Source organism: Ornithodoros turicata, chromosome 1 (assembly GCF_037126465.1).
Source record: "Ornithodoros turicata isolate Travis chromosome 1, ASM3712646v1, whole genome shotgun sequence".
Classification (NCBI taxonomy): Eukaryota; Metazoa; Arthropoda; class Arachnida; order Ixodida; family Argasidae; genus Ornithodoros; species Ornithodoros turicata.
This window is the reverse complement of record NC_088201.1, coordinates 53,474,659-53,497,275: the sequence shown is the minus strand read 5'-3', so window position 1 is coordinate 53,497,275 and position 22,617 is coordinate 53,474,659. Positions and strand designations below refer to the sequence as shown.

The 22,617-nt window shown below is 45.2% G+C and overlaps 2 protein-coding genes across 2 annotated transcripts in view; both read right to left on the bottom strand.

Moving 5' to 3' along the window:
• Window positions 1–1,625: 1,625 nt before the first annotated feature.
• Window positions 1,626–5,273, bottom strand: LOC135391706 (putative nuclease HARBI1). The gene is made up of 5 exons (XM_064622118.1): window positions 5,122–5,273; window positions 4,336–4,560; window positions 3,951–4,181; window positions 3,748–3,897; window positions 1,626–1,725 (listed from the first exon to the last, which is right to left on the bottom strand). Exons 1-5 carry the CDS (start codon window positions 5,271–5,273, stop codon window positions 1,626–1,628), a joined length of 858 nt encoding a protein of 285 aa, XP_064478188.1.
• Window positions 5,274–11,425: 6,152 nt separating this feature from the next.
• The window catches only part of LOC135378258 (solute carrier family 23 member 1-like), a 55,171-nt gene continuing 43,979 nt past the window's right edge, over window positions 11,426–22,617 (bottom strand). The window contains exons 11-12 of the mRNA XM_064611237.1: window positions 18,815–18,910; window positions 11,426–11,942 (exon numbers count right to left, since the gene is read on the bottom strand). Coding sequence (XP_064467307.1) covers window positions 11,695–11,942; window positions 18,815–18,910 — 344 coding nt within the window. The 3' untranslated portion in view covers window positions 11,426–11,694. The remainder of the gene's footprint in view (window positions 11,943–18,814; window positions 18,911–22,617) is intronic.

Here is a 22,617-nt window from a genome sequence, read left to right as displayed (position 1 = left end):
TTCGCTCGAGTAATGACGTCATGCGTTTGTCGTCTGCTCTTTTCCGCGCAAGCGCGGTATCGAAACCAGGTAAACGTGAACCAGGTGAAAAGCCTCGACCTCTGCGACGGGTTATCAATACACAACTGGACACCGAAATGGCAACACTCTTCCGATGCAGATTGTGCGACATGATTTTTGAGGACCAGGGGAACGCCCAAAGACATGTCGGCCTGATACATTTCCCAGGACAAAGTGAGTGCGCTGGTGCGCTTTTCTATTTTGTCTTACGTTGCTTTTTCATTATCTATTTCGCATATGTTCACTAACAGCTGCCCTGCAATGTTTATTTTTCACTGCCTTGTAGTCACGTGGTCCTTGTAAAGGCACAGCTCTATACGTTCAAAACTATATTAAGAGCAAGGGCTTTTACTGACCAGCACTATTATCATTATTATTACTTTTGTGTGCGTGTGTCGGAAATGGTTTTTTAAATGGAATTTTACTTTTCTTCCTTTACCTTCACAGTTGTAAGACGGGTTGTCGGTACGTTCGCAGGTTTCAGGAAAAATATGTACCATAGGTGCAGGCTAGCTGGTGGATAAATGCCTGGGTGGAACTTGGATGAATTCTGAGCTGTGGAAGGAAGGGACAACACGACAGAACTCTGTCACGACTTTCCCGTCTTTTCGCCCAAGCTCAGACTTCTTTCAGGATGAATGAAACAGGAGGCTTTTGCGGGCTTCGCGATACGTGTACTACCAGAACCGCTTCATCGCGCTCTGATTAAGATTTTTGTTTCAGCCTTTCAGCCAGACTTGTACGTATTTGGAGTATTGTATTTAAAATACTGTATTTTAAATACAATTTGCGGTATTTTGGTACTCTACTCAATACTTTTTGTTTTGTGTATTTGTACTCTATTTAAAATACATTTTATGGTATTTTCTACTCAATACTCTAATTACATATTTTGGATCTCCCTCTCAAACTTTCTGTGCCCCGTCTTTACATTATCCTGCTTGTTGAGTGGAAATTTCCTGAGTCCCTCGGACTTGACCCGGATAGTGACTCTAGACCCGGACCTAGACCCTGGCCCTTCTTGGAAGTCTCCATTTAGAGATCTTGCCCCGTGTGTACTAATCCTTGGCCAGTGAGGGTTCTATTATGTGTGAGCCTGACGCGGTGACGCAGAATTCTGACCTCGCCGAGCAGGGACCTGCTAGAAGTTTGCTTTGTTCTGGGTCACATATACTTAGTGGAGTCATGTGGTACCTGTTTGTCATCTTTTTGGGACTTCTGTTTAGATGACTGCTATCACACGGCGGCGGCTAGCGTAGTGCGCGGGGTTTAGGTGACTCATGTGACATAGCGGCGACTTGCCGCCTTGACCAGTGAATTTTTGCGTTCAAGGATAAATAGTATCTTAATTGTATTTCAAATACTTTTTGAAGTATTTTGTACTCTATCTTAATTACTTTAATTTTCATGTATTTATACTCTATCTTAATTACATTCTAACATTAGTATTTATTATCTTATCTTAAATACATTTTTAAGTATCTTGTACATGTCTGCTTTCAGCTCACATTAGACTTCGACGCCGCGGACATTTCCGTGACTCAAACCACGCCCGCACCACTACCTCAGCTGGCAGCCTCAGGAGCTTCTTCTCCCAAATTGTCAGACTCTTGCGACGGAGGAAGGGCCCCAGCAAAGTGGACTGAGGCCGCAGTAGACCTTCTCCTGACAATGTGCGAGGAAATCCCCAAAAAGGGGCCAGTTCCGCAAGTGTTTTGGTCTACGTTAGTATGTCAGTAATTGCACTTTTCTTTTGTCGTCATGATGTTAACATTTTTCTTTTTTTATTTCATTTGATTACCAAATGCAACGGGACGTATCCACTTCATTCATTTGGGGTAGCTAATAGTACGTGAAAAATTCCTTCCCACAAGCAAATAATAAATAAATGACGACATGTCAGCTGCTTTTCCCTTTCATTCTCCATTAGAGGGGCTTAAGAATAATTCTGCAGTGTATTGGAAGAAATATTACCAGACAAGAAATCTCTGAATGTAACTGTACAGTAAGTAACTACTAAAGTGCTGAAAAAGCTAAATGGCCACTGGGCTGGCAAGACAAAATTCATACTATAACAATGCTAACCCCAACCTAGCCAAATTTCGCACCCCTCCATGCTTGTGATAACAGCATTCCCACTTTTATGCTCTCTCAACTATCTCATCCAAAATATGGTATGCTCATCATCATTACACTTTCATCCCTCACTAGCACTTCAATAGCCCTTCAGGAGGCTGGTTACAACCTCACTTCACTCCAAGTGGAAAATAAATGGAAAAATCTAAAGAAGAAGTACCACGAGGTGAAGGATCATAATAGGCAGAGTGGAAACGACAGGTAAGCTGGGCTAATACATTTTGTGCGGTATGCATGGCCTTGTCAGTTACGGACTACAGGTGTCAAATATTTTCTGAGAATAGGAGAGACTGGCCTTTTCTGGAGAAGATGGATGTACTCCTCTGCAAGAGTCCCGCGACAACTCCTGTGGCCATAGCAAGTTCCGCCACTGGCCTTACCGTTCAGGAGACAGATGTACAGCCTAAACTGAAACCAAAGCTAGTCCAAGAAGATATGCTCGAAGTCCTTAAAGGGACTATGAAACGATTTTTTTCTTCGTTTCGTTCGAAAGAAGACATTTTTCTGTGTCTAGAACCGAAATTTTACTTTCGTCGCGCGAGCGGATTTCTCGGGAGCGAATTTAAACGGAGCGACGAAGGGAGGACAGCTGGCGCCGCGCCGTGCCGAGCTGCCGAGCGGAGACACAACGGGCAACTTGACGCGACCACGGCCGGCTCAGCAACACGTCATCGTGACGTGTTGCCGAGCCGAGGAATCCAGCCAGGAGCATGCGCCGTAGGATCCCGCGTATGCGTTTATCGGGAGTGGAAATCTCCATGACAGCAGCTTTCGCGCGATCGGCAGATTTCGGCAGTGGCGGCAGCCACAGCGCGAGCTCGCGGCATTACTTGCCATTGTGCAACACCGGTGACGTAACGGGGAACCGAAGTGCGGTTCGTACAGTTACACCATCGACAGGGAAATATGCGCGGGAGAGGAGGAACGCGGAAGAGACATTTCCAGCGCGCGCTCCTCGCAGAGTGGAGCGATTTCGTCCGGAAAAATTTGTGGCATATTAGTTTCTCTGTGGGAAGAACAGTTTCCATCGAAAAAAAGTATGGGGGTTCGGGAAATTTCATAGTCCCTTTAAGAGGAAAATAGAACTAGAAGAAAGGAGAGTGCTGGCGGCCGAGAGCTTCAACACTTTATTTGAGCAGTACATCAGTCAGACACGTAATGAAAACTTGTAAACATGCGTCTACCTTGTGTGAGTCTTCCTTTTACATTAAATTCATTATGGCATCACGCTTCTGTGTGCCAACCTGTCTCTCACCTGCGTCGTCCTCTACATGTGGTGACTCCTCTTGCTCCACCTCATCCAAGTGGTAGATTTGTCCCGAATAGTGATCACCCCACTCAATGCACGCATTGTGTAATATGCATGCAGAAATGATCAAGGTTGCAGCAATGTCCAGGCGCCTTGTCTCCATATAAATGAGACGTCTGAAGTGAGACTTCAGGAGACCGAATGCGCGCTCAATGACAAGACGTGTTTTCGAGTGTTTGACGTTGAATGACACGTGTTTTGTGCTGAGGCGTCCATTGTTTTTGTATGGCGTTATTAGGTACCCTTTGAGGGGATAGGCCGCATCTCCCAGGATATGGCTGTTGTACGGGAACATATCTGCATTTATATTCCGTGCAAAGTCTGACCTCCTAAAGACACCGGCGTCCTGTAGGGAACCTGGTTCTCCAGCGCTGCAGTGTAGGAACTTGAGCCTGTCGTTGCATATAGCTTATAAGTGTAGGGCATGGAAGCCCTTCCGATTCACATATGGTTGAGGGTCTCTGGTGGGGCCTTTATGGGAATGTAGCTCCCGTCTATTGCTCCGATCACCTTAGGGAATCCTGCCTTGCCCTCAAAGCGCATCATACTTTGCAGTGCCTCTTCCTGTGTGGGCCACTTGATGAATGTTCGTGCCCTTGAGATGAGTGCTGTGCCGACACGCTTCGCTCTCCGGAACACGGAAGACCTCGTGATTCCGAACCGGTCTCCAACTGATCTGCATCATGTAAAATTGTGCTTGATTAATTTATATTCATTGAAATAATGAAATTACATTAACTGGAAGTTATAGCTACACATACATGTCCATAGGTGCATAATTCATCACATTAATCTGTACACCTTCAACACAAATTGTGTTGCTATCTTACCGAAAGCCTTCCATGTTGGCAAGGTACCAGACGAATAGCATCAGCTGCTTCTCAGGTACTATGGGTGGCCTACCCACAAGAGCATCCGGTGTAAGGATCGGTGCCAGCAGCAGCACCATCTGCTCAAACGATGACTTTTGTAGCCGGAAGTTACTCTGGAACACTTGTGGCGTTTGGGTGGGCACTGTCGTTTCGGCATACTGCACTACTCGAGCCGTGACCCCTCTGCAGCAAAGAAAGTGTTGCAAGTAAGTACGGGGATTACATATTGGATTAATAATTCATCCGGGGACATTTGTACAAGCCTCCGACATATGACAACATATAAAATGTGATTGAGGGATTTACACCACAAACAAAGAAATAAAACGCATAATTTACAGAAACTTTAGACGATATTGAGCAAACAACCGGTACGCATAGTGTAGTTTACGAGTACGTGGGCACAGCTGTATGTATTCCTTGCTACTTCCAAGTTGAATGTCTGTGTTTTCGAGATCTGCGTGTAAAGCGGGTATACCCGAAGCAGATGGGTGCGTTGCAAACGCAGGTGGCAAACCTGCGGCGCCGGTGTGACACGTACGGTCGTTTCATCGGCCTAGCAGTGCAATCATGTCAGATAAACGAGTAGAAGTGAATGGAGCCATCCCAACTTCCTTGAACCTTAAATTGCACCAAATGACACCTTCCGTTGTACCTCAGTACCGGACTGACCAATCGACCGTAAGTCTCACATCCGTTCATACGGAACCGTTGGCTGAGTATAGTAAACATGATGTGTTATACCTATGTCCGACGGGACATGGTGGCTCCTGTAGACAGCTCACAATACATTCCCAGTCGTCGTTATCGTCGTCTCTGTAAAACAAATCTGACGCGCGCGAGATGAGAGCGGTGATGACGCCGGCCTCCATTTTAACTCGGTCGGAGTCCCCCATGCGTTCCCAAAGCTACTCGACCGGGCGCGTACTCTGTGGTCACATGGTACAACTCGGTCATGTGACCTACTCGACTCGAGGGTTTGTTTTGGAACGCACCCTTTGTCAGTCCGACGAAAGGAGGTTGGAAACCCAGCCCTCCCCGACATCGCAGAAAGAGATAAAACAGGCACGGCTTATCACGTCCGACTTTCACTGGGATAATGCTTTCCCTCTCCCGATTTTAGGAATTGTTACTTTTTCTACTATCACTCTGTGGGCTGACTTCGGAACCTCCTTTCGTCGCACTGAGAGCGATTGCGCTCAAGAAGTCTTCGCGCGTTATGGTCCGGTGCCCCGAAAATCATGATATTCGGCTATTTTTTCCGATGGGATAGCTCGTGAATATCACTGTGAATTATCATGAATTTGAGTGAATTCGGCACGCTCTTCATATTGGTGGGGTAAAAAAGTGACCTTTACTTTGCAAATTTCCGAGTTCAGTTCGCAAATATTTACATAATTAAAGTTGGAGTACATGATATTCATTTGAGGAGGTGGCAAAGACCTAATAAGAACAAATGCTGTTGACCGCATGATTCTAGGTGCCGTAGTTTTTTTATTATAATTCAATGACACGTTTTCTGGGACACCAGGCCTGTATGCTGCCATAAATCATGTCACCTGTTGATTAAAATACTATTGCACTGACGTCTGTGTTTTAAAATTAAATTACTGTTTAACAAGGGTGATACCGCCTCTACCAAAAAATTAATGTGGCGCAAGACGGTGCGCAAGTAAATGTATAAACATGGCTGAAGGTATAAAAATAATACAGAAGTTCCTTATTACGTCCCCAGCTAACCGTCTGATGTATGAAACTGTAGTGCAGGACATAAAAAAGATACAGCGACTGTTCATTATACCTCTTTTATGCCCTTGAGAGAGGTTGAGGTCCAAAGGTATAGATTCGCAAAATAGGGTATTAAAAAGTCACAGTGGCCCATTATTATACCTTATTTATACCTTTTTTCTATAACAGTACATTTTGGTAGCGCGTCACAGCGTGCAGTGCGATGGATTCGCAATTTCGCTAACATTGCAAGAATGACACGGATCAGAGGGTCGTGAACATTCGTTTGTGAGTTGCCCCCAGCAGCTTTGTTACTTATGCCCCTCGTCTTCAATGGTCATTGAAACGAGCGTCCATTGAACTGCGCATAGCGCCACGTGACAACCTGTCAGGCGACATTGGGTACGGGCCACAACACTATGGTGAAAAAGATGAAGCAATGTGGACCAGACGTGCAGTTGTTGTGGTTTATTAGAGAGCGATCCAATGAGACCGTTCTACGTGGACGAGGGGAAAGGGAAAAGCTGTGGGTCTCCGCGAAAAGCTGACCTACTTGCATAGCGTATTGGATCCAATGCTCTTTGAGAACATGTTGCACGCTAGGGGGGCACTGCGTGCATGTTCAATGGCCGTTGGTCTCAACGATCATTAAAGATTGCTTCTGTGGCAGGAGTACAGTGAACTAGAAGACGGCAGTGCAGCGAACGGAGGGGACAGCGCCTTGGGAGGAGAGTCAGAGCAAGTGACGAAAGTAGCGGCGGCGCTGCTATCGCCAACTACAGTGTGCGGGCTCGTCGTGGGCAACCTTTGCAAAGCGTGTCGTCTGCGTCTCCACAATTTTACGAACTGAGATTTTTGTTATCTTCTTTCATGTTGAGAACTATTATAATTAATTGTATTCTTATTCTGGGCGTCTACTGCTTAGTAACCCTGTGCCTCCACAGCCGTCACTAACAATGGCGGCTGTGGAGTGTAACAGTTAGGGCTGTGGACTACGTCCACAGCCGTAACTCCACAGCCGTCGATTGCAGCGCCGCCGCTGACTGTGGACGCTGCGATTGTGGGAGAGCGCGGTCGTTCCACTGTCCTCCTCTAGTATGGTGAGCTAGAAATATGGGTGTGCCAATCGGCAGAGTTGTACGTATTTGGAGTATTGTATTTAAAATACTGTATTTTAAATAGAATTTGCGGTATTTTGGTACTCTACTCAATACTTTTTGTTTTGTGTATTTATACTCTATTTAAAATACATTTTACGGTATTTTGTACTCAATACTCTAATTACATATTTTGGATCTCCCTCTCAAACTTTCTCTGTCTCGTCTTTTCATTATCTTGCTTGTTCAGTGGAAATTTCCTGAGTCCCTCGGACATGACCCGGACATTGGCCCTTCTTGGAAGTCCCCGTTTAGAGATCTTGCCCCGGGTGTACTAAACCTTGGCCAGTGAGGGTTCTATTCTGTGTGCCTTGAAGTGGTTACGACGAATTCTGACCTCACCGTGCAGGAACTTGCTAGAAGTTTGCTTTGTTCTGGGTCACATATACTTAACTAGTGGAGTTATGTGGCACCTCTTTGTCATCTTTTTGGGACTTGTGTTTATATGATTCCTATCAGACAGCGGCGGCTAGCGCGGTGCGCGAAGTTTATGTGATTCATGTCACATAGCGGCGACTGACTTGCCGCATTGACCAGTGGCCGGTGACTTTTTGAGTTCAATGATAAATAGTATCCTAATTGTATTTCAAATACTTTTTGAAGTATTTTGTACTCTATCTTAATTACTTTGGTTTTCATGTATTTATACTCTATCTTAATTATATTCTAACGTTAGTATTTATTATCTTATCTTAAATATATTTTTGAGTATCTTGTGTATGTCTGCCAATCGGCCTATCCAATGCATGGGGAAGGGGGGGGGGGGTCCCTCAAATGAAGGATAGATCGAGTCGTCGCTCGCAGCGAACCATGCGGATTCGCCACGAACTACAAAGGAAAACTAAGTGTCCGCCTGTGTCTCCGTGCACTCTTAAAAATGAACTTCACCGCATAGCACGCTCCTAGCCAACCATAATCTCGAATGATATCGTTATCTGCTCTGATTTGTTGAAAACGGGAGGCGTACGCCTTTTCTGTGACAATTATGAACAGCATAAATGTCACAGAAAAGGCGTACACCTCCCGTTTTCAACAATTCAGGGCAGACAACGATATCATTTGAGATGATGGTTGGCTAGGAACATGCTATGCGGTGAAGTTCATTTTTAAGAGTGTGTAAGCCATAAAACATTTTTTATGTCGAAGCTTTCTTCAGCGGCAACTGTTCCTTCTGCTTGCATTTATGGTTGTCAATTAGGGGACAGTACGTCGAAGTCGTCACGTCACAACGGCAGACGGGTGTGCCTAATGGCACACACCTGAACGTCTCGATGTGATAACACATGCCATGCTGTGGATGTTCGTTCGTCACCTTATCGTAAAGCGCGCGGCGTGTACATGCTTTGATTCCCAAGTTCGGTGAACAAGAAAATAAACAAGGAAAAAAGAAACGCTATCTCGTCTACTTCTTGCTTCGACAGACGTAAAATGAAGGGGTTCTCGTGGAATAATATTCCACTGGTGAAAATATTTCCAACATTTCTAACATACAGTGAGATCAGTAGACAGCAGAATGGTTCCTGTTGTGGTTTCACAGTGTACTAAGGGCCACAACAGATTTTGTTCGTCAGTTTGTGTTACTATACGAGCGACTCGAAAGTATCGTCGATTCGCCTATCTTCACCTGCTGAGAATCTTTGTCACAATTTTGCGGCGTTTCGTATGAAACCTGTCCGTCGTATCGTAAGTCATAAGTCGCAAGACATGCCACTGTCGTCATATGGTACTGTGTTAATGCTTGATAGAATAGATTGCTGTATGGAGTTTCTTGTTTCGTCGGGCTGCCTCAGTTCGAAAGCAAACAAATAAAAAAGCAGTGAAGGCCAGCCGCGGTGATACCTGCAACAAAACAACTGATATCGAGTGACTCGTGTCCTTGTTTGTCCGTATCGCATCCCAAGCACTGACAATCGCACACCAGCGCTCTTGGGCAAACTGTAGTGGGACATCACGTGACTTAGGAAAATCCGCCAGAGCGCGGCCCTATCGCGGACTTCAGCGTCCCTGGAACATCCTTCATTTTTGGGTACCCGAAAAACTTGCCGATTGGCACACCCGTATTTCTAGCCCACCATACCTCTAGTTCACTGCAACAGGGGTATCAGGTTGCGATTACGGCGTTCAGATGCCTTGCCTTTCCCAAGAATTTGTTCAATGTGAACTCCCGTCTTACGCCTGACTAAAGTCTCCAACAATGCAGAAAGTTACTGAATTAACACTTAGAATTAGAAGGGTGAATGTTTGGGCCTGTTGGTACATAGTATTGGAGAAAGATAACCAGCGGTAAAAAAACAGGACAAAGGTAGTTGAAGAAGACACATGGACGCTGGTATTATGTACTTAGAATTACCATGTTTGCTTCAAAATCGATCAAGCGCATTTGCGATGTCGAGTACGAAATGAATGAATGAAGTACGATATTATATATAATGAGCGTCATTACCTTTTGAGTCATACATTTCGATACTCACGTAGTAATAGCCAGCTTCGGCAAGCTCACAATCCTGCTTCTTGTATGCACATGCTGGTTTCACGAATAGCTCGTATTTGCAAATTAATGTGAAGGAACGCACTCCCATTGAAACGAGATAATGATGGGCACGGCATGGCTGCATTCCAGTTTCGTGTCCATCTTTCCATGAGCTATTGCCGGTTAGCAACCTACAACTATCACGGAGAGTATTGTAACATCGACCTTGCATGGAAAACGCAATAGTATATATCGAGATCAATAATTGGAGCATAACAAAGAGAGGAAAAGATAGGAATAGATTAAAGGGGAAAAATACAGCACTCCACAGGCAGATATAAACATACCAATCCGCAGCTCATTAGTCTAACACGCCATGTTTTCTTTTTTCGTTTGCTATGGCAAACTAACGTTTCACACACACTGATGGCGAAGAACCAACAGGGACTACAGTCCCGTCTTCAGCTTCATCGTTATGTTTTAGGTTTTCTTCTGGGATCCTGTCATTGTGTTGAAGTAAGCCTCCAAGTATAAAAGCGTTACTGTTCTCATCGTTAAGAGGCATTTAGGGTGAGTCTTGAAGCCTAGCGGAGGAACGGAAGAGTTGGTCATTTTGTGCTATAGCAGTACACACAATGACTAGAGATGAGCTTCATATATTTTGTGCAAGGTTACACAAATATGTCGTACTGTTCTATCGATTCACCGTCATCGGTTAACAAAATGGGGTCATGAGATCGACGTTGTAGGGTCAACGACGTTGCAATAACAACAAGGAGCGAGATCACATCGGTATCATCACAGTTTTATTTACCTGTCTTCGTTTAGCTATTACTATACGCATGCCTCACATCATGAACAAAAACATGAAACACAAAATCCAACTACACTTGAGATTTCATTTTTTTTTTATGTTGGCCTGCGTCAACAGGCTTGACACATAGTAGAGGTCTAGCGTCTTAATTTTGTCTGTGTGTAAAAAATACACTATGGTTGCAGTGAACAGGCTAACAAAAAGACAGGTGAACAGGCTGACAAAAAACAGGTGAACAAAAAGAGCTGAGCTGAACCGTTGACTGAACAATTTTGCCATTTTCTTTTTGCACGAACCTCGGTAATTTTTAACGCGCTAATGCGGGTGGAGTGGGGCTTGAGGGAGTTATCTGGGCTCTGCAGATCAGTCCAAACAAATGTAGACATTACACGGGACGTTCTTTCGTTCTAAATTGAGATAGACACAATTATTGGCGTTTCTTAATTGAGCTTGCTGGGCGGTGCATGGCGTACATCATCTTGACAAATCTTGACTGAACTATATGGGATGATCAAATACGTCGCCAAAGGAAACCCATTCAGGCCGCAAACTGAATGTTTACAACGGCAAACAACAACAAATTTTACAGGCACGTGGGGATTGCACCCGCGTATCCCGGAGAGATCACTAGAACGGTTGTCGGTTCCATGAATTTTTTTCTGTCTTTTTTTTTTTCTGTGGAGCGGTTCCAGAGACTTTTTGCAGGACTGGTTCACTTTTAAATGCATGGTTGAATGCGAGGCTTCCAGTATGGTAACTGCTTTTACTGCGTTTAGTATCAAAGCAGGTTTGTTGCATTTACCTTTTCCTCCCTCCCTTCCTCCCCTCTTATCCTCATACCCACACCCATTGTCATCAGAGACATTTTGACTTGCACACAATTTTCACATCAAGGAGATTTAATAGAGACGTATTGCACTGAAATTGTCACCTCAAAATGGGTCTTTTCCATCTTGTGGCGACTGATTGTAATGCAGCTACCATTGTATCGCAAGACCTGTTGAGATCCACGGGGCATGTCATGGTGTTGTCGCAGCAGATGACATCCAAAAATATACAAGAAGGTCAAATCTTAAGTGCTTCGGTTCCGTCCGTGCATATTGGCTTGTGAGTTGCGCCGCACAATAGCACGAGGACGCGGTAGAGTGTTACCGATCCGGTGCAGGCACAGACTCCTTTGATTTTCTCGAGAGTGAACGCACGAACTTAGGCGTAATTTTTTCCAACAGTACAGCATTACTGAAACTTGGACTGATTGGTAAGTATGCGAAGGCTGTATTCTGTACACGAGCTCGTAGGAACGGCAAGTCGTAGCAGTCCTTTCCGGTATGAGGCTCTTCACTCCCATGTCCGTGTCCGTGAGTATGGCCAACAAGACCACGCTCCTCTGGGGTACCTGAAGTGAAGAACGCATGATATACGCTTACACCGTGCGATATGTTCTCGAAATAACAACCGATTTGAAACCTATTTTGCGTGCAGGGATCATCCAACTGCAAAACAATTATCATATGCAAAATCAATATGCAAAACAATTCGCCTCTGTAATGTGTCATACTTTCGTAGCTCGTCCCCTTGACCGCTGATACTTTAGCGACAGAGACCACAGGCATTTTGTGGTTATGGATCAGAGCTTTTTATGTTTCCAACAGATCATAGATCTGTTGCTGCTAGCGACAGTGGGGTGGGAAAGTGGTTACTCCCTAATTTGTTCGCCTCCCCCTAGCTTCTCCTAGTTACCGTACGCGTGTAATATGAACGGTTTTGGTACGAACCAGAGCACCGTGAAGTTTGCGGTTTAGAAAACCTAATGAACGGTGCAATGTGGACCCTTTGGCGACACACTTCTGCGTAGGCGTTTGGAAATTCTAACTCGTGCATGAGCGGTTAGCCTGTCCTTTGGAGGTGCCAAAACGTACAAATTGTAATACCGATAAACATCTATGTCTAAATAAACGAAATAAATTAACATAAAATAATTAAATTAGATGCACGCATGCTAATCTTGAACAAACGTATCTCTCAGACACCACAGCATCTTTTCTCATATATTGTAATCATAGAAGTGCATCCGAAATGTTCCAAGCGCAGTGACAGCATTGGGGAGAGTCAAGTTGTCTCAAGCGGTAACGTCACTGCGCTGTAAAAGCCACATTGAGGCGCATTCTTCTGCATTGATTGAACGCTCTGCCCTCGAAGCTCTCTTCACCTTTCTGGATACCATAGGACTTCGATCGTTATTGTGAAGGGACTCATTATTTCATTCCCCATATCACCACCAGCAATGGGGTAGAGTATCGCCCCTGGCGATGAAACTCCCCATTCATCATCTCACAATAAACTTGTTCTTGTTGTTGTTCCAAGAGCCAACGAAATTGATTGCCTATGTCATTGGGATGCGAGTATAGTGATATCATTCTTAAAAGGGTCAAACGCTATTGTAACTAAATTGGAAAAGTAGAGAAGGTGGAATTTCCCAAAAGGTGAAGCAACACGAGCTAGCTAATGCGCCACTGGAGCTGGTTCATTCAGACGTATTCTGAAGAATTACACCTACGTCCAAGGGAGGTTTGAGCTATTTCGTATATAGCTCAAACTTATATAACTTTCACAGATGATTATTCAAGATACACCTCGTGTACAGCCGTCGCCACACTTAACCGTAACGCGCGATCGCGTGGCACGTGTGGCTACCAGAGTCACCAAGCGGCCAACCTTCGACGGTGCGTTCGATACATGTGAATCATTGCACAGCGCCGCCGCCTCTCGACTGTGGTTCGGCAATGACTCGATATGCTCTCACCTTCTGATGTTGTGTTTGTGCGCCCTCACCCAACGGGTGCTTCGGCCATGAACGATTGCGAATGTGAAAATGCGCGCTTATCTGATGCACTCTACCTTGCCGCGATAAAAGGAATAAATAAGTGTTGTGAGTCGGCTATAGGTTTGATACAATCCTATGACCATTCTTTTGAGACGAACGAAGCTTCAGCTCTTGTCCGTTATCACCGTTCCTGAATATTGACTCCTTCCTTGGTGCTGAAGGCATATCTAGTGACGTCTTTGGAGGCTCATTTTTAGTTTTTAATTTATTCTCCGCATGGGGCAAGCGCGCATTCCCTTCCCAATGTCCCTTCTCAGTCGCAGCCGGCCCGCGCGCGCGGAACGAGCGTTAGCCCAGAGTAGGTGAGGGCAGTAGGTGAAACATGCGGGAATCCGAAGCCACCGTCGAGAGGGGGCGCTTGTGTGGAACTATCCAGTGTCTCGAACCCAGTGTCGACGCCTGACGGCGCTGACGCCTGTGGGGCCACGCGATCGCGCGTCACGGTTAAGTGTGGCGACGGCTGTACTCATGAAGACCAAACGCGAAGTGCTCCAAAGATTCGACGAGTATAGACCCCCCCCCCCACAATGGTGGAAACATCTCCACAATACAACAGTGAAGACTTTGCGCAGTGACAACGGAGGAGAGTACACCAGCAAGGAGTTCAACGCGTACCTAGCCAAGCATGGTATAAGACGCCAACTGACCATTCCCGGCACGCCTGAGCAGAATGGCGTTTCAGAGAGAATGAATCAGACATTGCTTGACATGACGAGGTGAAGAGGTGAGCCACGGATATCACCAAAGAACTTTGGGCTGATGCAGTTGTCACCGCAAGTCACATAAGCAATAAGTGTCAATCTAAGGCAATCGAAGGAAAATCGCCAGAAGCTCTGTGGACAGGAGGAGAAGTGAGAATAGACCAATTACGAGTATTTGGATGTCGAGCATGGAGCGTGCGAGGCAGACGATGCAAGGGAAAGAAATTCGACCCGAAAGCTGAAGAATGCATCCTTGTTGGTTATCCAGAAGGCGCTGAGGGCTCTAGACTGCGGAACTAGAAGGATGATCGTTTCCTTGCAAGTCGGGCCATCGTTTTTGACGAAAATTGTTTCCCGTACAAGTTTCATCAGGCTGCAAGCACCAGTGTTGGGACATGTGACAACGGTCACGTCACTATCACATTTGATGTCGATGACAGCTTAGGTGAGGCGCACAATACCGGTCAGGAAGACCCGCTATCATATTGACGAGCAGGATGGCACAGAAGAAGGTTGTCTGCCGTCACCTGCAGAAGACGAAGCAAGCAGTAGCAGTATCCAGCAGCTGCCTAGCACGACAAATGATGGTGCTAAGCCATTAAGACGTTCAGAGAGACTGGCGAATAAGAGACTGCATTCAAATGTTGGCCACGGCTGTCACTTAGTGAAACAAGTCACCTCCAGAGATCCAAAAACTCTGGATGAAGCTCTCTCAGCTCCGGATAAAGACGAATGGAAAGCAGCTATACAATGCGAGTTAGATAATCTCAAAACTTTCAAAACGTGGGAGCTCGTGTCGCGGCCAAAAGACAGACAAATGGTCAAATGCAAGTGGTTGTTTCGTAAGAAGTATAACGCAAATAGAAAATTGGAGCGTTACAAGGCACGTTTAGTAGCATGCAGATATTCCCAAGTGGAAGGGATAGATTTCAAAGAAACGTTTCTGCCTGTCGTGAAGCTCAAGCCGATTAGGGCGCTGTTGGCCATAGGCAGTAGAAAGGGTCTAGAAGATTCACCAGGTCGGCATCACAGCAGGGTAGCTGAATGGGACACTAAAGGAGACTGTCTACATGGAGCAACCTTTTACGGAAGGGGGTAAGGACAAAGTCTCTCTTCAAAAGAAAAGTCTGTACGGACTGCGTCAATCAGGAAGGGAATGGAATTTCACTTTGGATAAATTTCTCAAGTCAGAAGGGGTGAAGAGATCCAAAGCAGATCCATGCGTTCATGTCAGCCAAGATAAAAAACTCATCGTAGAAGTTTACGTGGATGACCTGCTCATTATCGCAAAATATGAGAGCAAAATCGTCAATTTTAAGGGACGCGTATATCGCAAGAGTTTGACACAAAGGATTTGGGAGAGGCAAGCCACATCCTTTCCATACGGTTGAAAAGGGGACAACGATGGGACGCTGTCGCTCGATCAGATACTTTATGTCGAGGATGTCCTGGAGATGTTTGGGATGGCAGATGCGAAAGGAACATCATCTCCGTTGAATGGAGCAAGCAAGTATCAAAGAGCGGACAACAGCAACAAAGCAGGGGAGACCTGGATCACAAATACAGACAAGCAGTTGGAGCGTTGCTGTACCTTGCCGGAGGCACCAGACCAGATTTGGCTTTTACAATACATACATGAGCCAGTTCAATGAATGTCCATCTGAAGAGCACCGGAGTGGCATAAAGCATATCCTTCGATACGTAAAACCGACAAAGAATTATGCACTCGTTTACCAGAGAAGTGGGAAGTGCATTCAAGCTTTTTGCGACGCAGACTGGGCAGGCGGTACAACAGACAGAAAATCCTTCAGTGGATACGCGATCACGTTAGCTGGTGCTGCTATATCTTGGAGTAGTACAACGCAGCGAACAATTGCGCTGTCAACAGTTGAAGCCGAATACCTGGCCATGTGTTACTCAGCAAAGGAGGTGCTGTGGTTTCAGCATTTTATCGATGAACTCGGAGCTAATGATCTCGTAAAGGAACCGCAAGTTTTGTTCGTCGAAAACCACGGGGCAATTTCTCTTACTAAAAATCAAGTCACGTATGAAAGAAGCAAGCACATTGACCTTAGGTACTTTTTCCTAAGGGAGACGATTGAAGATGAGAAACTTGACTTGCAGTATGTAGAATCGTCCAGAAACCTTGCGGATATTTTCACAAGAGCCCTGAATGGAATCAAAACTCTTGAACATTGCGTACATTTGGGTGTAACGAAACCGATGGACATGGTGTCAGTCCATTAAGGGGGAGTGTTGGTATTAATGTTGTAATGTGCTGCCACCAGTGAGAGTGTGGATATCTTTTCCTATGTTACGCGTATCAGTGTCTTAACGGCTCGAGCACGACGAGCGCACGCATTAAGTGTTTGAAGCTTGAGAGCCTCGTTCATCCCGTTGTTCCAGCGCCATTCCATACTAGGACCGGGTCACAGTGCGTACACATTTTTAACATAAAGTGGGCTATAAAGGGCTATATGAGACGCGGGACAAAACATTTTGAAAGTGAACATTTTCGACACAAGTATGTCCGGTTCGGTCAGGCTTCGGTGAACACAGAACTCCAAACAGGGCGAAGGTAGGATGTTACCAGTGGCCACTCCAGTCACCGCTGAAGAACGAGGCAAGCCGACTAAAAAAAGGTAGGCTGGCCGATTTGCTTTAACCCTGGATGGGGTCTTGTGTTCGCGACATTTTTTTTTTTTTTTGCTTGAGGGCATCTATCTCGGACACACACTGCTTGACGAACTTCGCGCGTTACTGAGAGATGTATCCACGTGTTCGCTCTATTTAACTGGGTAATTGTCGTAATTGGTGCATGGCGTTCAAGAGAGAAGAAAACATCGTCTCTTCAGGTCGCCTGGAGGGTGAGGAGTCGCCAAAAGGGGCGAATTTCTTTACTTCTTTTTCTCTTCATGATTGCAGCGGCGGTAGACACGTCTATGTCGAATTAAGTTCGCATTATATTTGTTTATTAACTAGATTTGTACAAAATATAGGCTCTCTGGGATTGCCGTTTTGAAAAAATTAATTAAGTAAGAACATGCACGCGACAATGTTTCATTTAGAAAGGCATACGCAATTTAGGTCAGTTCATGCTTGTTCCTGAGGTATTTCTTTTTAACCTAGTGTCTGTGATGCTTCGAGCGCACGAGGAACACATCGATTTTTCGGGACCTGAAAGGCAACTTAAAGCAAAACGAAGTGTCCCAGAAAAGCCAGGCACATGCGTTCACAACAGACGTGCGGCAGTGCCTTATTAACCAGGGACAAGTACACCTTAAGCGGAGAATGTGCTCATCAAGGTTGCATTGGAAATCATGAAGTTCACTTTGCTTGCTTTCATTGCAAGAACTAACCCGCACGGTTTATTTCTGGGCTGTCTCATTTTGCCGGAAGGGCCGTGGCAGAAGGGGACGATTGTACCATTTAGATTTCGCAGTATATATATACTGGAAGAAAGGGGTTCGGGCGACCGCGAAATTAAATAGGTACTAACAAAATCAGAGGCAGACAATGAAGATGTAGGAAGTAGGAAAAGGGGGAGTTATTTATTTACTAGTGGAAAGTTGAGGGGGAAGTCAACGTTGCGGCGGAAGCTCGGCCGCCTTCGTCAGGACTGAAGAATGACAAATGCCACTTGGAGTTTTATACAATGCTACGCTGCTAGCATGCTAGTGCTATACAATGCGCTATACAATGCTAGCATTGTATAAAACTTTCCACTAGTAAATAAATAACTCCCCCTTTTCCTACTTCCTACATCTTAGTTGTCTGCCTCTGATTTTGTTAGTACCTATATATATATATATATATAGATTAGAAGCTTAGGAGGGCGGTTGACCACGAGAATGAAATAAGCAGGAAAAATCAGAAGACGACAAAGAGCTTACAGGAAAACACAAAGGGGAGTTTATTAACACATATAGGGATAGGGGTCGACGTTTCGGCAGTCAGCGCTGCCTTCGACGGGACTGCCGTCCCGTCGAAGGCAGCGCTGACTGCCGAAACGTCGACCCCTATCCCTATATGTGTTAATAAACTCCCCTTTGTGTTTTCCTGTAAGCTCTTTGTCGTCTTCTGATTTTTCCTGCTTATATATATATATATATATATATTTTGTGTGTGTGTGTGTGTGTGTGTGTGTGTGTGCGTGTGCGTGTGCGTGTGCGTGTGCGTGTGCGTGCGTGCGTGCGTGCGTGCGTGTTAGACTTCGTCTCCTGCAGTCACATTTACGAGACCCCCAAGAACGCTCCTGTGATTAATTTTCCGAAATTGAAGTAAAATAAAAAAAACGACGTTCATTTGCACATTTGTGTCTCACTTTGCTCTACCTTATCCAACAAAGGTATAATGGCGGAGCATTTGGTGATCATTCATAGAAGCCTTTCAACGAAGCAAATCGTAGGAGAAGCACACCACATAGCTCAGCTTCGTGGTGTGCTTCTTGTCCTTCGTTTTACTGAATTCTCATGTTTCCGTTTTGCACCTGCAATGATTCTGTGGGTTCGAACCCTTCTTCAAGAATTGGTATTTGATGGAGAAACCACAAAAGCCGGTTCATGTCATGACACTTCTTATGTAGGCAATGCACCATCCGTCGCAGTCCGCCACCCACCCACGTTGCCAAACATGACGTCGAGGCAGGCAAGATATCTGAATAAGTAAAGTAGGCTGACATACCCGGTATCGTGTTATCCAGAAAGATGCCAATGACGCCACCAACGAACATACTAGTACTCAACAAGATTACGATTGTCTGGTCCATGATCTTGTTTCCTGTAAAAAGAAAAAAAAGAAGCAACCGTGTCAGAACACAAAAGCATAGACATGTTTCTGCGTGCCAGGTGGCGCGAGTGAGCAGCAACGTCAGCGCCCCAAAATATGCAACGCGCGGTAGTTAGCAGACGACGACGGCACTTTCAAATACATGGTCTCGAGTTGTTCGCATTTGGCAAGATGCACCGCTTTTTCAGTGGATTTCCTACAGGTTTTGTCGCTTTCCTTGGCGCCATGCCGCTTGAAACACCATGCAAAACACGCTAATGAAACTACAGTTAACCCTCGTTTTATGAACCCTCGATTTACGAATTCCCTCGGTTTATGAACGGCGTCACAAGGAACCAAACTTTTTCCATGTATTTCTCCCTCGGTTTATGAACCCTTGATATCCGAACTGTGAACGGATTTTCAGGGAACGAACCGCAAAACCATGTGTGTTCTGACCTTGATTTATGAACGGGGTTGTGAACGCACGGGGAAGTACTGGGATCGCGTCCATAAAGATGAACAAAGGATGAAGGTCAAGCACCCGTACAGTGTCCCACAGCCACAAGAATTAGAGAGTGAGAACAGAGGAATGCATTTCCTGTGCTGACGGTGAACACATATCTGAGCCGCATGATGACGGTGCTTTAGTAAAGTTGTCAAATGATGGTACCCAGGGTTATCATAGTGAAAGTGAAGATAACTAGCATTGTTCCGAAGCTGTGACAGCTCGCTCATCGTGGAATCACATCTACAGTGCGACACAGTACTTAGAGGACCAGGCGGACGAGTCAAGTTCCAGACTTCGGTCGTCTCTTCTGTAGAGGATAAATACAGCCGAATGCATGGTGCAGAGCACAACTACGAACTGTTTTCACAAGAAAACGTAATCTAGTGCATTTCCTGTCGCGCTTCAGCCCATTTCACTTCAGCGCACCTTGCACCTCGATTTATGAATCCCTCGATTTATGAACGATTTCTCGACAAACGAAGGGTGTTCATAAATCGAGGGTTGACTGTACCTACTTTTGGATATGTGGCCGCTTGGGCCCGAAATGGCGCTGTGCAAACTTCTACTGCTGTGCTGCACTCTTGGAAATGAACTTCACCGCATAGCACGCTCCTAGCCAACCATAATCTCGAATGATATGGTTATCTGCCCTGATTTGCTGAAAACGGGAGGCGTATGCCTTTTTTGTGACACTTATGCTGTTCATAATTGTCACAAAAAAGGCGTACGCCTCCCGTTTTCAACAAATCAGGGCAGATAACGATATCATTCGAGATTATGATTGGCTAGGAGCGTGCTATGTGGTGAAGTTCAGTTTTAAGAGTGTGCTTCTAGGGTGCCTGAATACTAGCTCCCTCTGTGTAGGGTGGAGTCACCCTTTGTAGAAGCGAATGCCGCAAAGCCGCCATGTTGAGGCCCACGCTTACCATGCATGAATGGTGTGTACCGATTTCACCAACTTTTTCAAACCTCCTCTGCTGTGTATTTACACAACTTGTAATGTGTCGCTAGGCGTATAGTTACACTTTTGTGAACGCATCGCGAGCTGTGCATGGCACTCAAATGGCGGAAATTCGTAGCAGACAACGCGGTTGTCTTCACCCTATGCAGAGGGGGCTAGTATTGAGGCACCCTATTTGCTGTAACAGCCCTATACATGCCTATAGGTACAGCCTATAGGTACATGGTGATCGCCATAAGGCAGGAGAATGTGACCTTCCGTATCAGTCTGCATGTGTGTGTCGTGTTTGTTCTCAGGATAAAGAACAACGTTTTGAATCTGCTGCTAAAAGTGCCGTACTTTCTATGAAACTTTATCCTTCTCATTGAATATTAAAGCTGTGGCTTCTGCTATCCGGCTACCTAAAGCACTGAAAAATAATCGAAGAAGATACGGTGAGAATCTACTATAATCCTTTCGAGCTGCGTCGCAAATTGCTCCAGTGGACTTTTTATTTATTTTTTTAACCTACAGTAGTACAGCTTGGAACAAAAGTTTACGGAACACCGAACTTGCGTATTTGTTCATCAGAGCGGCCCCCTGCTAGCTATCAGGAAGAGACCGAATATGAAACGGGTATTCTATCCATCTCTCAATATGTGTGTCCGCTCCTGCTTGCTACTAGGGTGTCGCTCCAATGAAGAAATGCGACACCCCTGTGCTCCGTCAACTTTTGTCCTAAGCTGTACAGAGGTTTCTTTGTCGGTGCAACATATCAAAGTTTCTGTTTGTGTTTGCTGAGAGTTTCAAAACAGGATATCTAAGAGGTTCTGGGGTCCCAAAGATATAAGACCTCGTCCCTGTAATGGATGCCCGAAACCTATACAGTGTCTTCCGCGATGCGCACTGACGACTCCCTTACCTCTTTCTATACCTTATTTTAAAACTCGCTAATAGCCCTAGCTTTATATCAGAAGAATTGCTCTGTTCAGAACGCCCCGGAATTCCAGGACATCATGCGTGAGCATGTAGTAGCACCGCGTCCTTGAACGTAGTCTCCTTTCTTTACCATTGTTTCACTGCGACAATGCCCTTCACGATGTGACAAAGGGTTTCTTGTTAGAAGGGATGTGCTTGGTCGTCTGAGCAAGCACTTGCTTAAAATAATAATCATAGTAAAAACAACACAATTCACGCCAGTGCAAGAGTCTCCGCTACTATATGGTTATGCACATCTACTACAACATAAATATAAGTTTGTATATTTCTTTGCTCTCTCGCCCCAAGCCGTAAGTGATGGATGAAAGTGTTTAAAATGGAATGCAAATCATATTGAAAAAGCGCAATAAGTTGATTGCAAAGTATTTAAGGCACAGTACCACGCTCGGGATTCGCACCATTCTGGAGTTAGCCGAATCTGCTCAAACATTTTTGCTGGTGAGACAACACGAAAAATCGAGAGAATAAGTGTGGCACCCTTGCCCGCTTCCAATTTACTGACCTCTCCTATTGCCTACATTGCTCACTGGCGAACGCGGCCAGCTGCGAACGCCGCGTGTTAGCTTAGCTCAATTGGTAGAGCCCTGGACCGGCAATCCAGAAGATGTGGGTTCGAATCCTACAGCTGGCTAACCTTTTCAGTGACTTTCATCTTTCATCAGTTTACATGAGCTTCGACACTGCAACGTATGTAATGGTATAGTTCGTGTGTCATTCAGTGTATTTAAAAAAAAAAAAAAAATTCAGTCTTTGTCTACTCAAAGGTAAATGACTCATGAAATTCCAGATTCTGGGCAACTCTCTACTTGGCTTGTATTACTCCACTCTCGAAACGGACACTTCACCACATAAACGTGCTCCTACCCAACCACACTCTTAAAAATGAACTTCACCACATAGCACACTCTAAGCCAACCATCATCCCGAGTTTATGAATAGCATATGTGTCATAAAAAAGGCGTATGCCTCCCACTTTCAACAAATCAGGGCAGATAACAATATCATTCGAGATGATCGTCTAGGAGCGTGCTATGCGGTCAAGTTTGTTTTTAAGAGTGTGCGGCACATGCAACATGTGACCATAATGTAGGCTGACACACCTTACGTGTGAATCTACAATTACTTTTTTTAATATTAGTTGTTGTTTTACTTGTTTTTAAAAACTCGAGCGATAGCACAGCAGCCTCCTCGTCCTTCTTTCACCTTTTGTTGGTTTACCCTTTATTTCCTAGTTCTTTTCTTGCGGAATGGCAAGTCGACACATTCGTC